The 16,399-nt window shown below is 48.6% G+C and overlaps 1 protein-coding gene across 4 annotated transcripts in view; it reads left to right on the forward strand.

The window, feature by feature from the left end:
- FLNB (filamin B) overlaps positions 1 to 15,231 on the forward strand; it is a 223,960-nt gene extending 208,729 nt beyond the window's left edge. For 2 of the 4 annotated variants that reach the window (XM_083156251.1, XM_083156253.1), the window contains 5 exons: positions 4,561 to 4,737; positions 6,551 to 6,769; positions 10,168 to 10,227; positions 10,745 to 10,948; positions 12,924 to 15,231. In XM_083156251.1, the coding sequence (XP_083012377.1) occupies positions 4,561 to 4,737; positions 6,551 to 6,769; positions 10,168 to 10,227; positions 10,745 to 10,948; positions 12,924 to 13,111 (848 nt within the window). In that variant the 3' untranslated portion in view covers positions 13,112 to 15,231. The remainder of the gene's footprint in view (positions 1 to 4,560; positions 4,738 to 6,550; positions 6,770 to 10,167; positions 10,228 to 10,744; positions 10,949 to 12,923) is intronic. The other 2 variants (XM_083156252.1, XM_083156254.1) reach the window with 1 other exon arrangement.
- Positions 15,232 to 16,399: the final 1,168 nt, after the last annotated feature.

A 16,399-nucleotide genomic window follows, 5' to 3' on the forward strand; every position in this document is an offset into this window, starting at 1 on the left:
CGTCATATATTGTGTCCACCATTTGAATCTGTCGGCCACATGGTGCTGACCTATTGACTGGTACTGAATGTACTGACAGAGCAGTCTGACGTACAAGGGAAAAAATGCCATTGTGAGACTAAAGTATACAATTTGTTTAAAGGGATTTCTCCACATGTCATTGGTAACAGTGTAGTAGATGGCTATGTGACTACATGTGGTAGGCTGCTATCGTACAGTGCCTGGAATGCAGACGTGTACCACAGGTAACTTTGTTTCTTGTTTGGGAACTCTGTAGAAGCGTGCAAGCCTTTTTCAAACTATTAGGGTCTACTTAATAAGCTATGCAAAGAAAATAGGATTTATGGTCTTACCTTGATAAATCCTTTTCTTTGAGTCCATAGGGGGCACAGGAGTTCACGCTGGGTATGAGAGGTGAGGTAGCAGAGCGTGCACCAAAGGGTAACAAAAATGTACCCAGCATGCTCCCTGCCTCCCTTCTCCCTCATAACCCGCCCCCTGACCCTGGGTCACCAGTTTCGTTAGCAAGCCCAAGGTAGGAGCAGAGCCAGAGAAGAAGGAAGAGCAAACGCACACCCACATAGCATACAGGCCCTAAAGCCATGGAACTTTCCTACATAGGAAGCCCCGCTACCAGGTGCGTCTGGGAGGGCGTCCTGTGCCCCCTATGGACTCAAAGAAAGGGATTTATCAAGGTAAGACCATAAATCCTATTTTCTTTTTCGTCCACTAGGGGGCACAGGAGTTCACGCTGGGACGTCCTAAAGCTGTCCCCTCACGGGTGGGGGACGCTCCTGGACTGCGGAAAGCACATGTCTACCAAACTATGCATTAGCCGATGCAAAGGTATCAAATGCATAAAACTTGATAAAGGTCTGGGAAGAGGACCAAGTAGCCGCCTTACAGAGCTGTTCAGCCGAGGCGCCTCGATTAGCGGCCCAGGATGTACCCACAGACCTGGTAGAATGTGCAGTAATCCCCTCCGGGGGAGTAATCAGTGCGGAAAGATACGCTTGGCGAACCACTGATCTGAGCCATCTCGCCAAGGATTGTTTGGAAGCGGGCCAGCCCCTCTTATTGGCCCCATAAAGCACAAACAGTGAACCCGACTTACAAGTTGACTTAGTCCTGCGAAGATAAATCTGCAATGCACGGACTACATCAAGAGAAGCTTCAGCAGAACCTGGAAAAGAAGGCACCACTATTTCCTGGTTAAGGTGAAACTCAGACACCACCTTTGGAAGAAAATCCAGTTTGGTACAAAGAACCGCCCTGTCCGGGTGAAATACCAGAAAAGACGGTTTCCATGATAATGCACTCATGTCAGACCCCCTTCGTGCTGAGGAAATAGTCAACAAGAAGCCACCTTCCAGGATAGCCATTTCAGATCCACCTCCTCCAGAGGCTCGAAAGGAGACGATTGAAGTGCCCGGAAAACCTCTAAAGAGGGACACCTCAACAGCCAGCCCGTCAAAGCCAGGCGACTCATTTCATTTCTTCCAATGATATTGGAAGGAAGACAGCATCAGAGCCCAACAATCCAGCCAGCCGCAGGAGAGGATAAATACCACAAACACCAGGCTCCAGAAGCAGGGTGTGGGGGAGAATCCCAGCAGCCTCCATCTCTAAACCCAGCAAGTGCCAGAATGGCTGCTGATTAGGACCTTAATGAGGAGCTGGGACAAAAATATATATATATTTTTTTTTTTGGGGGGGGGGATTGTGGGAGGAAACCGGAGTACCCGGAGGAAACACACTCAAGTACGGGGAGAATATACAAACTCTGCACAGTTAGGGCCATGGTGGGAATCGAACCCAGGACCTCAGTGCTGTGAGGCAGTAATGCTAACCATTACACCCTCCGTACTCCTACAGCACCTGGTGTTCAGATGGGGCCGGGCTCATCTTTGCAGGGGATGGCGATGGCGACGCCATTCGCCATTCCCTGCTCCCGCGCCATCTGTGTGTCGGAAGGGGACGCGCGCGCACGAGGTGCGCGCGCGTCCCCTTCCGACGGTGCTGCCGTCCCCTTCCGACGGTCGCCCGGTGCCCACACCGGGCGCCCGCACCCCCCCACAGCCTCCTCGGGTCCCCCCAGCCCCCCTCGAGCGGGAGGCGGACAGTATTGCGTCCGCCTCGCCGGCCGGCCGCCCGGATACTGAGACGCGCGTGCGTGGGGGACGCACGCGCGTCTCAGTCAGATGGCGCGCCGTGTTGCTGGCGGATCGCCAGCAGCATGCTGCTGGCGATTCGCCAGCAAGCATAAGGCCGGCGCCGTCTGTATGTGGTCACCCACTCAAGTACTAACCAGGCCCAATATACAGCATTAGCTGTAGATCCCAGGCTGTCTTCAAGCTTCCAATGATATTGGAAATAAGACATCCGCAGAGCTCAACAATCCAGCCAGCAGCAGGAGAGGAGAAATACCACACACACACCAGGCTCCAGGAGCAGGGTGTGGGGGAGAATCCCAGCAGCCTCCGTCTCTAAACCCAGCAAGTGCCAGAATGGCTGCTGATTAGGACCTTAATGAGGAGCTGGGACACCTGGGGCAATCCTACATCACCTGGTGTTCCTATGTGGTCACCCACTCAAGTACTAACCAGGCCCAATATACAGCATTAGCTGTAGATCCCAGGCTGTCTTCAAGCTTCCAATGATATTGGAAAGAAGACATCAGCAGAGCTCAACAATCCAGCCAGCAGCAGGAGAGGAGAAATACTACACACACACCAGGCTTCCAGGAGCAGGGTGTGGGGGAGAATCTAAGCAGCCTCCGTCTCTAAACCCAGCATGTGCCAGAATGGCTGCTGATTAGGACCTTAACGAGGAGCTGGGACACCTGGGGCAATCAGAGAGCAAGCCTCAGCACTTCCCCAGGGGTGGGGGAGGGACTAACCTACAGCACCTGGTGTTCCTATGTGGTCTCCCACTCAAGTACTAACCAGGCCCAATATACAACATTTCCAATGTGTATGGCTGTAGGTTACCAGGCTGTCTAACCTCCCCCTCAGGCATCAACCCCCGGGACATAGCCTGACTAATTGTCCCTGGTGATCTAGTGGAAAGGTGGAGCAGTCCAGACCCCCACTGCCTGCCCCCCCGCTGACTCCCATACAAACGGGGGGGGATCGCTGCTAGACGCGGCTCCCTGCAAGTAGGGAACCGCCGCTTACCTGCCCGGGGACGGAGTGCAGCATGCGGGAGCCTCCGAGAGAGTGTCCCGCGACGGAAGTCCCCAGCCCAGTCGCCAGCGCTGCCGTCGCCGCCGCCGAGTGATGGAGCTGCGCTGCCGGTGATTCACTAAAAGAGCAACTGCCGCAGCAGCTCTAACCCATGGCTGTTCTAACAGCCGCGATAATGGTGCTGCTCTCTCCTTGGCACCAAAGAAAAAACTGGTGACCCAGGGTCAGGGGGCGGGTTATGAGGGAGAAGGGAGGCAGGGAGCATGCTGGGTACATTTTTGTAACCCTTTGGTGCACGCTCTGCTACCTCACCTCTCATACCCAGCGTGAACTCCTGTGCCCCCTAGTGGACGAAAAAGAAAAATAACCAGCCAATCAGCTCCTAACTGCAATGCTACAGGGTGTTTGAAAAAATTCCAGTTAGGAGCTAGTTGTTTGTACTATTGTTTCTATCCAGGGCTTAATAAATTGCCACCGTTTTGTCAAAACCTGACTTTTGTTGTCTGGGGGGATGGCCATTGATGTGGCATACTACAGCATGCGATGGATGTGTTTTACCAAATGATTGTCGTCCCCTTTCTATGACTAACTGACCGGGTGCCAGGCTTCAAAGCATTTTTTTTTGGGGGGGGGGGCGGGCTATTTGTTTATGCTGTGCCAAAATCGATGTAGGGAAACCATCTGGTTCTCTCCTACAGATGGCGGAAGTATTCTACATTGACCATAAAGTATGATACATCTATGATTGTATTTATTTATTAACAGTTTCTTATATAGCGCACACATATTACGCAGCGCTTTACAGAGAATATTGGAACACTCACATCAGTCCCTGCACCAGTGGAGCTTACAATCTATATTCCCTACCACATGTACATGCTCATTCATTCTAGGGTTTATTTGTTGGGAGCCGATCAGCCTACCAGTATATTTTTAGATTGTGGGAGGAGACTGGAGTACCCGGAGGAAACCCACGCAAGTATGGGGAGAATATACAAACTCCACACAGTTAGGGCCATGGTGGGAATCTAACCCATGACCTCAGCGCTGTGAGGCAGTAATGCTAACCATTACACCACCCGTACTGCCCATTATATATCATCAGTGGAGGTCAGATCCTTAAACAGCCCTGGGTTCAGCAAAGTATTATTCTGTGTTGCAGTGCCTCACACAGTACACTACACTAATGTGAACTTCATATAGGATCACAATGATGAAACCACCATTCAGGAGAAAATCCCCAGAGGTGCTTACATCAGTGAGAAAGTAGATGCCATGTAATATATGAAATATTAAGCAGTGTGAATTATTTGTGCCTATCTTCTGTATGTAATAAGGATGATCCATGATCTGATGATGTGTAATGCTTTTCCAGACAAATATGCAGTGCGTTTTGTTCCACGGGAGAATGGTATACACACAATTGATGTGAAGTTCAATGGCAGCCATGTACCCGGCAGTCCCTTCAAAGTACGTGTGGGAGAACCGGGGCAGGAGGGTGACCCAGCCCTTGTTACAGCCTCTGGTGTCGGACTGGAGAGAGGAATCACAGGTACGTGAGGGAAATGTGGATCTAACTGGTTTCAACCTAAAACTTCCTATTGCCGGTTACTTGTGAAATCTTATCCATATCATTGGCTGGTATAATGAGAGTATAAGCTGCATTGTCTGACATGTCTGTGCGCTCTGTGTACTAATAACATGCCCATGTCCATCCCACATATAAAGTGACTGTCCACGGTCAGTGTCTACTAAACCAAAAGGCTGATAAGGCTGCACCCTAGGGCGCAGGACTGGGGGAGGGGGGTTTCATTCACTTTGCATTTTGTTAATTCGAACAACCAGCGACTAGACGAGATTTTACCCTGCTAGCAGGGTTGCTCCTGCGACCAGCCTGAGTTACTGGCTGGTGTGAAAGGAACTTACCAGGCAGCGGGGTCCGGGTGGCGGGCAGAGGGGTACAGGCAGCGAGTGGCAGGGTCCAGACTGCGGGGAACCAGGCAGCGGCGGCTGGGCACTTGTAGCACTATTTACCAGGCAGTGGAGTGGGAAGCACTGCTGGATCTGAAAACATATTGAAAAGACTGTCCGTCTGCTCTCAGACCATCAGCACCTGGCCAGTCTTTTCAATATTTTTTAAAATCCAGCAGCAAGTCCCGCCCCGCTGCCCGGATCCCCGCAGTTTGGACCCTGTTGCCAGCCACCCGCTGCCTGGACGCCGCTGCCCCCCTCACACCAGAAAATGCAGGGACTAGGGTGGTGTGAAAGGGGCCAACCCGGGAATGTCCCTGCTTGATTCAGGGACCCTTTTCCCGGGTAAGTCCCTGCATTTTCTGGTGTGAAAAGTGTATAAGCCTATCAGGACACCCCTGTTGAATTAAAAAGTGTATGGTATCTGCTGCTTGAATTAAGTGAATGCAGTTTCTCCTTCCCCCTTTTGCTTGTGTTCATTCGTTGTCCCTTCACAATGCCCATTGTCTAACCATAGAATATCAGTTCTTAGCAGACAGCAGAATTTTCTGAGTAACGTCCGCTGCGTTGACAGTTTGATGGTCCGGAAATGATGCACCGTCCCCCCCGCTGTCCGCCTGGATGTGCCTGATAAGCCTGAAGCACGTCCTTGGTTATGTTTTGTGTCCAGTCCCAGTGCCAGATCTTTGTTTCAAACCAGATGTTCTTCATTCAGTCTGTTATACATGCAGCCTTATCTCATTGGCTGATGGGCCAGTACACAGAACAGTATTGCAGATAATGGTTTTTATGGGTAATTGTTTACGGTTGAAGCAGGGAACCTTGAAACTTTACTCAATGAGTGTGACTATAAGATCCATGGCTCCACCAGCGGGATACAGTCCTTCAGTCAACACCTAATAGGTCGACATGCTTTGGGTTGGCCACTGAAGGTCGACATGGCTTAGGTTGATGTATAAAATAGGTCGACAAGGCTAATGTCAACAGGGTTGGAATGTCGACACAAGCATTAGGTCGCTGATGGCTAGGTCGACAGTCAAAAGGTCATGCCAACCATTATTCTGTGGTGGGAGAATGAAGAATGAAATAGTGTGCCGAGCATAGCGAGCACGTGTCATCATTCGGGACAAAAACAGTGAAAAACCCATGTCGACTTTTTGACACTAATATATATATATATATATATATATATATATATATATATATATATATATATATATATATATATATATTGCTAACATGTCTCATAGTGTATCACAGTGGCAACTGCTGCAGTCTGTGCCCTATTGCTATTACTGTCTATGGAAAGTCTTTCCGCACCTAATATGAAGTACTGCTTCCCCCAGTATGACAGGGAACTTTTTTTTTTTTTTTTTTTTTACATCTCTTTGCAGGTAAGCAGTCTGATTTCACCATCAACACAAGTAAGGCGGGGCCCGGGGCCCTCTCTGTCACCATCGAAGGACCATCAAAAGTGACAATGGAATGTAAGGAGAGCCCAGAAGGCTACAATGTCCTCTATACTCCAATGGCTCCTGGAAATTACATGATTGGAGTGAAGTACGGGGGTCCCAACCACATCCTTGGTAGTCCATTCAAAGCTAAAGTAACAGGTGATTATACTGTGCCGGGAGATCTGGTGTCTGGGCACCTGCAGCTGCAGGTTTTACAGGTTGCTCCGTGAGGAATTCAGTCAGAGGCTGGATATGAATGCGGTGTACAGACTGCTGGGGGGCGGAGCCTTGTCTGGATTATATAGTGAAGATATTATATAACTAGGTGATTCATCGCGCCCTACGGGCGCTCTTCACACCGTCGTAAGGGGCTGCGCCCCCTTAATTTGTGAACGTTTGTATATGAGAAATATGGTTAGAATTGTATGAAAGATGCCTGTATTGCAACTTAGGTGTCCGCGAATCGCGGGAGGGGGGGTCGCGGAGGATGCCGCGAATTGCAGGAGGGGGGGTTGTGGGGGGGTGGATGCTGCGAATCGCGGAAGGGGAGGGATTGCAGAGAATCGCGGGAGGGGGGTCGCGGGGTGGGTTGCCGCAAATCGCGGAAGGGGGGTTACGGGGGCGGGGGTTGCGGCGAATCATGGTAGGGGGGTCGCGGGGGGGGGTGTGCCGTGAATCACGGGAGGGGGGGTCACGGGGTGGGGTGCCGAGAATCGCGGGGGGTGTGTGTGTGTGCCGTGAATCGCGGGAGTGGGGGTTGCGGGGGGGTGGGGGGGTGTGACGCGAATCGCCACAAGAAAAAATCAACACAGAAAGGTCAACACATGTAAATGTTGACATAAGTGTGGCACTTCATTGGTGTCCATGTCGACACATGAGAATGAATATGAAAATATTCAAAAAATGAAAACAAAAAACTTCAAAAACTCATGTCAACCTTTTTCATTGTCGACCATAGCCATGTCAGTGTTTTCCATGTGCAATTTAATTCTGGAGCTGCCGCGAATCACGGGGGGTGCCGCGAATTGCGGGAGGGGGGGGTCGCGGGGTTGGGTTCCGCGAATCGCGGGAGGGCGGGGTTCACAGGGGTTCCGGTGGGGGGTTGCCGCGAATTGCGGGAGATGGGGGGTCACGGGGGGTGCCGCGAATCGCGGGAGGGGGGGTTGCGGGGGGGTGTGACGCGAATCGCCACAAGAAAAAATCAACACAGAAAGGTCAACACATGTAAATGTTGACATAAGTGTGCCACTTCATTGGTGTCCATGTTGACACATGACAATGAATATGAAAACATTCAAAAAATGAAATAAATCTTCAAAAACTCATGTCAACCTTTTTCATTGTCGACCATAGCCGTGCCAGTGTTTTGCATGTGCCATTTAATCCTGGGGCTGCCGCGAATCGCGGGGGGTGCCGCGATTTGCGGGAGGGGGGGGGGTTGCGGGGGGTGGGTGCCGCGAATCGCGGGAGAGCGGGGTTCATGGGGGTTCCGGTGAGGGGTTGCCGTGAATTGCGGGAGGGGGGGGGTCGCGGGGGGGTGCCGGGGTGCCGCGAATCGCCAGAGGGGGGGTTGCGGGGGGTGTGACGCGAATCGCCACAAGAAAAAAATCAACACAGAAAGGTCAACACATGTAAATGTTGACATAAGTGTGGCACTTCATTGGTGTCCATGTCGACACATGAGAATGAATATGAAAATATTCAAAAAATGACAAAAAACTTCAAAAACTCATGTCAACCTTTTTCATTGTCGACCATAGCCATGTCAGTGTTTTCCATGTGCAATTTAATTCTGGAGCTGCCGCGAATCACGGGGGGGTGCCGCGAATTGCGGGAGGGGGGGTCGCGGGGGTGGGTGCCGCGAATCGCGGGAGGGCGGGGTTCACAGGGGTTCCGGTGGGGGGTTGCCGCGAATTGCGGGAGGTGGGGGGACACGGGGGGTGCCGCAAATCGCGGGAGGGGGGTTTGCGGGGGGGGGGTGACGCGAATCGCCACAAGAAAAAATCAACACAGAAAGGTCAACACATGTAAATGTTGACATAAGTGTGCCACTTCATTGGTGTCCATGTCGACACATGACAATGAATATGAAAAAATTAAAAATAAATCTTCAAAAACTCATGTCAACCTTTTTCATTGTCGACCATAGCCATGTCAGTGTTTTGCATGTGCCATTTAATCCTGGGGCTGCTGCGAATTGCGGGGGGGGGGTGCCGCGAATCGCGGGAGGGGGGTCGCAGGGGGGGGTGCCGCCAATCGTGCAAGGGGGGGTCGCGGGGGGGTTCTTTTTGCCGCGAATCGCGGGAGGGAGGTCGCGGGGGGGGGTGTTTTTCCGCGAATCGGGGGGGGGTCACGGGGGAGGGTTTGCCGCGATTCGCGGGAGGGGTCGTGGGGGGGTTCTTTTTGCAGCGAATCGCGGGAGGGGGGGTCGCGGGGGTGTTTTTGCTGCGAATCGCGGTAGGGGGGGTCGCGGGGGAGCGGGTGTTTTTGCCGCGAATCGCGGGAGGGGGGGGGGGGCGCGCGGGGGAGGTTTCGCGGGAGGGGGGCGCTCACCTGGTGGCTGTGGAGTAGCAGTGCTGGGCAACATGGGAAGGCAGTGGGTGTCTGGCACTGTCTGTGGGCTCACTGGGCTGGTTCTCTGTCACATACCTCCCAACATGACCCTCTCCAAGAGGGACACAATGCTCTGTTTCTAGACTTCCCCTTAATGTATGATTGCCATCACCTGTTTTAAACAGGTTAATTTCTCAGAAAGGTGTTCAGCACAGATGAAGGCAATCACACATTAAGAGGAAAGTCCAGGAACAGAGCGTTATAGACACAGACACCCACTTTGAGTGACAGATGTAGCCAAATATATAGGAGATGTACTGGTGGTATATACTGGTAAGGGAGCAGGCGGATATATGTTAGCATTGCATTATATCAGTGAGAACATGTATCAGCCTCTTGTAGTCTATGTATATCTGGCTCTGTTACAACAGTTCAGACAACCAGCCAATCAGCTCCTATCTGTCATTTTTCAAACCCAGTCTGTAACATGGCAGGTAGGAGCTGATTGGCTGGTTGTTTATCACTCTCCATTTTATCACTTTTTGAAGCTTGATACATCTGCCCCATTGACTGTCTGTATTTTGACTCTTGGTAAATTGACTACATCCCATTACAACATGTGACTATTTAGTACCAATTTACTTAATTCTCCAATTCTATGGCCTGTATTCAGTCAATATACTTTCCTTATGTTTGGCTGGACACATCACAGTGGTTTTCAAACTAGGTCTTCAGGACCCCACATAGTTCGTGTTTTCCAGGTTACTGACTGACACATGTTAAAAGATCCACAGATGGAGCTAATTATGTCACTTGATTCTGAGAGGAGACCTGCAAAACATGCGCTGTGTATGGTCCTGAGGACCGACTTTGAGAACCTGTGCATTACACCCACGTTGCTGATTTTTATTATATATATGATATCTGCTATATAGTAGTGTGTATTGAAGTTACCTGCACAGGGTCACGAGAATAGATGTCATTTGCGAACATCTGTTATTTAGGTCAGTTAACCCCCTCAGTGCTGGAGGGGAGGGAGATGCAGGATGTTGCAATCCAAGAAGGTAATATTAGATCCGGATCACTATGTTCTAAAATCTTTTCTTTCATTTTTAACAGTCTGTTATCCTAACCACACTGATAAATGTTTTGTTAGTGAGAGACTGTAACGGGGCCTACACACAGGGAGATGAGCATTATGAGCAATGCTAGATTACCCAGATCGCTCAGCGCACAGCGATGTGCCACTGAGCAATCTGCCAGGGCCTGTGTTCTCCGGTGAGAACACTGGCCCTTACACCGGCGATTATAGATCGATAATAATCAACAGGCGATCGCTATGCCCCCCTACACACACAGCGATGTAGGGGAATTTTCTAAGAGATCCATTGAGATCGCTATGTATGTAGGCTCCCTAACAGTTTAACCAGAAGCTGTAACAATAATACTGTGGTCGTATGTTGTATTGCATGTAATCTAATAGATAACTTACATTTGCAGAATGAGGCTAATTGATCGGACCATTATAACGACATGTCTGTGCTAATTCCTTCTTGCATTTGTCTGTCTGGAACTCCCTAGGTCAGAGACTAGTCAGTGTTGGCGGAGTCAGCGAAACCTCATCTATCATAGTGCAGTCTGTGACCCGGGCCTCCACAGAGACTGTGTATAGTGCGCTGCCCAGATTTGCTTCGGATGCCAGTAAAGTCACATCGAAAGGGGCCGGTCTGTCTAAAGCTTACCTGGGACAGAAGAGCATGTTCACCGTGGATTGCAGTAAAGCAGGTAAGAGACCAGCCAGAAATCTGCCCTCAGTAATACGTCTGTGCTTAGAAAGGTTCATCAGTACGCATAACGCCAACAATTCTGTTAGCCCGGTTTGTGATGGGGTTTTATGTATGGACCCATTTGGGATACATTTCTGGTGTGGGCAATGAATGCTCATCTGTCTGGCTGCTAGGTTTAAATGACTGGCAAGTAAGTTCTGCATTATGTTATCGACATATACCCTAAAGCCCCATAAACCCTAAAGCTGTGTACACACGGGGGCGATAGGGGCTGAAATCGCTGGAAATATGGTCGCAGGCGACCATATTGCCAGTGATGGGTGTGCCCCGGTGATAAATTGCCGGGTGCGCGCTCCCGTTTTCAGCCCCGTTCTAATCGCTGGTCGCAGGAGCTTGCTCCTGCGACCAACTGATTACCTCTGCGGCACCGCCGGCAGAGGTTCCCTTTCATCAGCGACCATCTCTGATCTCTGTTGAAAAGGAGACACTGAGCAATATATCTCCCCCGTGTGTACGGGGCTTAAGTGACATTATATATGATATCACTAATTTTGACACTTCTGAGCGATATCACTCAATGCTCAATGTTGACTTTATCGTCAACGAGGCATGCTGGCAGCGGGGGCCAGGTGATGTCACTGATAGATCGGTAAAGATATTGTTCAGTGTGTATGCGATATATAGTTCGCCCCGGAGCTCCGATGGTATCGTTAACGATATTGCTCCCCAAGCAAAATGTTTAGTGCAGGCCTGGCGGACCTGTGGCTCTCCAGCTGTTGTGAAACTACAAGTCCCAGCATACATTGCCACAGTTTTGATATTAGGGTATGCTAAAACTGTGGCAAAGCATGCTGGGATGTGTAGATTCACAACAACTGGAGGGCCACAGGTTTGCCAGGCCTGGTGTAGTGTGTGTGGGGCTTAATATTTATGTACATACTGTATGTCTGCCTTTCATTATGACTACTCTTTGGTCCCCTGGTAATGTAAGCTGTTCCCCTTTCACTGGCCTGTCTACATATCATGTTATTTGTCTATATTACCTTAAAGAAAAAAACCTTTTTCAAATCCTATATTCACTTCCCCGCACTGTTCTAGAAGCTTCCACTCTGGAAACATTCAAAAATAGACACAAAACTTTCCTGTTCACCCAAGCAATTCACTAATGTCCCTTGTTAATTTTGTTTTGTATTTTGTAATTGTGTATTATTTAATGATCTATGGGGAAGATTTATCCAAGCTTGCAGAGAGATAAAGTATCAACCAGCAGCAGCTTCAGTGCAGAGGAGGTAACGAGGGCGCTAAACACATAAGAACGTATATGTATCCGGAATCAGTAACAGTGCTGTATATCATAGCCGCCATGCAGAATCCAGAACTGCATTAGGCTTCACATGCCAGGGGCGGACTTAGGACAGTGAACCCTAATTCTTGCTGACTGAGACCCGGGTTCACCATGGAGGTTGTGATATACAGCACCGCTGCCAAGGCCAGATAAACTGCCAGCACATATATTGTATACAAATGTATGTTAATATGTGCTTAGAGCCCCCCTCCCCTAATACCACTAGGTAGTCGGTGCTGTAGCTGCTGCTGGTATGAACCAATCAGCTTATAACCGGGCTTGACAAAAAAAAAAATTCATGCTCTTTGCCAGGGGTTGCATGCTTGTTGCCACGGGGAATGACCCCTCCTCCTCTTTCCTTCCTCCACCTCCCCACCATCACCATGTGCAGTTACGGCAACAGCTGGGCAGAGCAGTGGACAACCCACCTGGCTGTATCAGAGCAGGTCCGTGGATATTTTTAAACTCGAGGCTGCTCGCGAGCCAATCGGCACTTGCGGTTCGACAGCCAATCAGGAGCTGCTCCTGATTGCCAACACAACTAACCACTACACCACCATGCTGTCACAGGATGACTATGTTTACAGTACATTTCACAATCTGAAGCTTTTTCTCTGTGTCCTTGCAGGTTCTAACATGCTGCTAGTCGGTGTACATGGCCCAACAATACCCTGCGAGGAAGTCTCTATAAAACATCTGGGTAACAAACAGTATAATGTCAACTACCACGTGAAGGAGAAAGGGGATTACACTCTGGTGGTAAAGTGGGGGGAGGAGCACATCCCAGGGAGTCCCTTCCATGTCACCGTCCCGTAAATCCATACTACCTGTCAGGATTCAGGAGAACGAGAAGACCTTTATCGTCTGACTCACTTGGAGAGGACATCGAAAGATCTTCAGAAATGAACAAAAACTTTCATTGTAATTTTATGTGACTTTTTTTATACTAGGGAAATTTTTAAATTTTATGTGTATTTTAGGTGTCCAATTTATAATATAAATAGCGAATCTCTACTGCTGAAAGGGCTTATTTATACTTGTTAATATTGTTTAACCCATTGGATGCCAAGTACAATAACTCGTTCATGGGGAAAATTCTGAGTAAATGATTTTGTAAGGGGACCAATTAAAGTTTCTTAAAGATCTGTATGAATTAAAACTGGATTCCCTCCATCCACCCAGTGTCCGATATGTAATGGAACTACTGATTACCCCTATCTGTAAGCGTCCGTCTGTCTCCTATATATAGCATCTGAAATGAGAATGGTGCTACTTAGTAGTAGTCTTGTGCCTTGTGTGCTATGTGACTGTTCAGTCACTGAGATGAGCAGAAAGGCCATTTAAAGATCTCTTTACCACTGCATACCTCCCAACTGTCCCAGCGCCGGCATTGTCCCGTGGGGGGGAAGCAGTTGGGAGTCTCCTCCTGTCATCTGGTGAATAATCGCTGCATGCATGCGGACAGAGTCTATTCCCGCAGCAGAGGGACTGGCCAGAAGCTTACATAGCCGTTGTTAGGCCCCCTCAGCAGAGAAAATGGGGTGTGGCTTCGCAGGAATTACGCTATTTGCAGGCACCTTTGTTGCGTGCACCTGTCCCTCTTCACCTGTCTGCAAAGTTGGGAGGGATGCCACTGCAGAAATGACACTTCCACATCACAAGAACACTAAATGATATTCCAGTCTCTGCTTTTTACATGTTAGGCTGAATGTATATTTTGGGAGGGTTTCCTATCAATGCCATCAATCTGCTTATTTTTATTGTAGACAAAATAACTGAAATCAGCACATAAATTATTACTGTTCTAGAAGGTCCCACTGAGATCAGATGGGCCGCGTTTCATTATTTTTATATATCCTGATTAGCCTCATTAGCGCAGGGCGTGGGTGTAGTGATCATCTGCCTCTATCTATCTTTGTTGCCAATCGGACCCGTGCTGATTTATAATGCCACAACGGCATATTTCTATGCTTCCTATAATGGATGATAATCATGTGATCATTGCACCACCATTTTGGTAATGAACTCCTCTGCTTTATATGAAAGGGAAATACATCAAACCAATGGCACTACTATCAAGCACATGGACAAGTTCTTCTGTCCTGGCCCAAATTACAGTTATATAAATGTACTGTATCTGATTTAGTAACCACGCATGTGGACTTACAAATGGCTTGTATCGCTGTGTATACATGTGGATGCTTGTTAGCCAATAAATATTTTCCTTTGGTTAGAGATTCTGCATCTGCCACATACATGAGCCTAGTTATTATTGGTTATGGGATGATATCCTCATTCAATGTTGAGTCGGGGGTAAGTACCGGATTGTAGTGGATATGGCAACCTCTGTCCTGGAGATGTTCTCTCTAGTGGTGGATCCAGGGGGAGGGCTGCAACACAGTGTAGGATTCACCATGTAGTGTTGGTCATGGAGAGTGGAGGTTACAATGCTTTCCCTATATGTCCCGACCAATATAGGATTATCCTACCTGGGGGACTTGATTGGCTGCACTTGCAAAGGTATGTCATGGATATTTTCTAGCCAATTGCTATCGCCCATTCGTATGTGGCCTGTAAGTACCTTTGTGGTTCCTAAATATTAAATTTGGAAAACAGACTTTTCCTTATGTGACCGCAAGCACAGATACATGGAAAGTTACATTTTCAGGGCTGCAATGCTCAAAAGAAGTCATTTTTAATAGATATACTGTACGGTATTTTGTTTTCTATGTAAAATAACTTTATAGCAGACGTTTCTTCTAATCTTTTCTAGAATATGCAATGCATTTTTACACTATTTGGATACACTAGCTGGCATACCAGGACATTTGATGCATTTGACTGTGTTTTGTGCCTCACTGTGAAACTCACTACTTTGTAAACCTGAAATGGAGAGACCAATAAACTGGAATAAATGGTTTAGTATCTGATACAAACACTTGGCTGCATGTTTCTCTTCAGCTACGTCATTATTGAGTTGACTATAGGCCTGATAGCAACTGGATCGCAAAGCATATTTGTTTTCTCTAATGGGCAAAACCGTGATGCGCTGCAGGTGGGGCAGATTTAACGTGTGCAGAGAGAGTTAGATTTGGGTGGGGTGTGTTCAAATCTAAATTGCAGTGTAAAAATAAAGGAGTAAATATTTATCCTGCACAGAAACAAAATAACTCAGCCAAATCTAACGGTCTCTGCACATGTTACATCTGCCCCACCTGGAGTGCAGCATGAATTTGTCCAGTAGACAAAAAATGTGTTTTGCAATCCAGTTGCAATAAGGCCTTGATTGTGGTTTGGTTGGCGTTAGCACAGCTGATGCGTCCTTGCTAATGCAGCAGGGGATGTCTGGTATAAATAGATGCTTCCTAGATGCATGTGTAATCTGCTGCTGTGTCTGAAAACGCAGCATTGCATTACTCATCTGAGTAACCCTAAGGTTACCCAGCCCACCTGCTGCAACTCGGGGGCCTTTGCACTCCCACAAAGTGGAGGTGGCACGCCCGCAAACTATGCTTGCTGACATTGTTGGATCAGCAGGGGGTGTGGTGCAGCATGAGGGGGTGTGGCATATGGAATTGACACTATAGTGGGGAACATAAAGCATGGACACACATTCCCATAATCATAGCCCTGCCCCCTTCATGCATGCTGAGTATTACTAGCATTGTGAGGCAGGGGGGACCATGATGACCTGATTCTATGTGAATTCTATATGAATTGCACAGCGTTGGGGAGAAAGGGTCAAAATGATCATGCAGCTAGTGGGCCTGCTACCTCCTCATAAGCAATCTGGTGGGACATAGGTAGACTTCATATTCGATTATACTGATGTGTATACAGTAGTTACCTCTTGTACTTTTTTGACAAGAACATCACACTCACACAAGTGGTGTCTGTAATGGTTTTGTACCATAATATTCTTTGCCAAGATCTGTACAACTCCGCATCAGAGGGCGTTACGCAAAACCGCATAACTTTGCATCTGCAAATGCGCTATGTGGGAATACTTGCTATATGTATCTGTGTAAATCAGGGGGGGAAATGTGCGGCCCTCCAGCAATCAATGAAATACACATCCCAGCATGCCTTGCAGCATTTCCGCAT

Source organism: Crinia signifera, chromosome 8 (assembly GCF_055691185.1).
Source record: "Crinia signifera chromosome 8, ASM5569118v1, whole genome shotgun sequence".
In the NCBI taxonomy this organism is placed as follows: domain Eukaryota; kingdom Metazoa; phylum Chordata; class Amphibia; order Anura; family Myobatrachidae; genus Crinia; species Crinia signifera.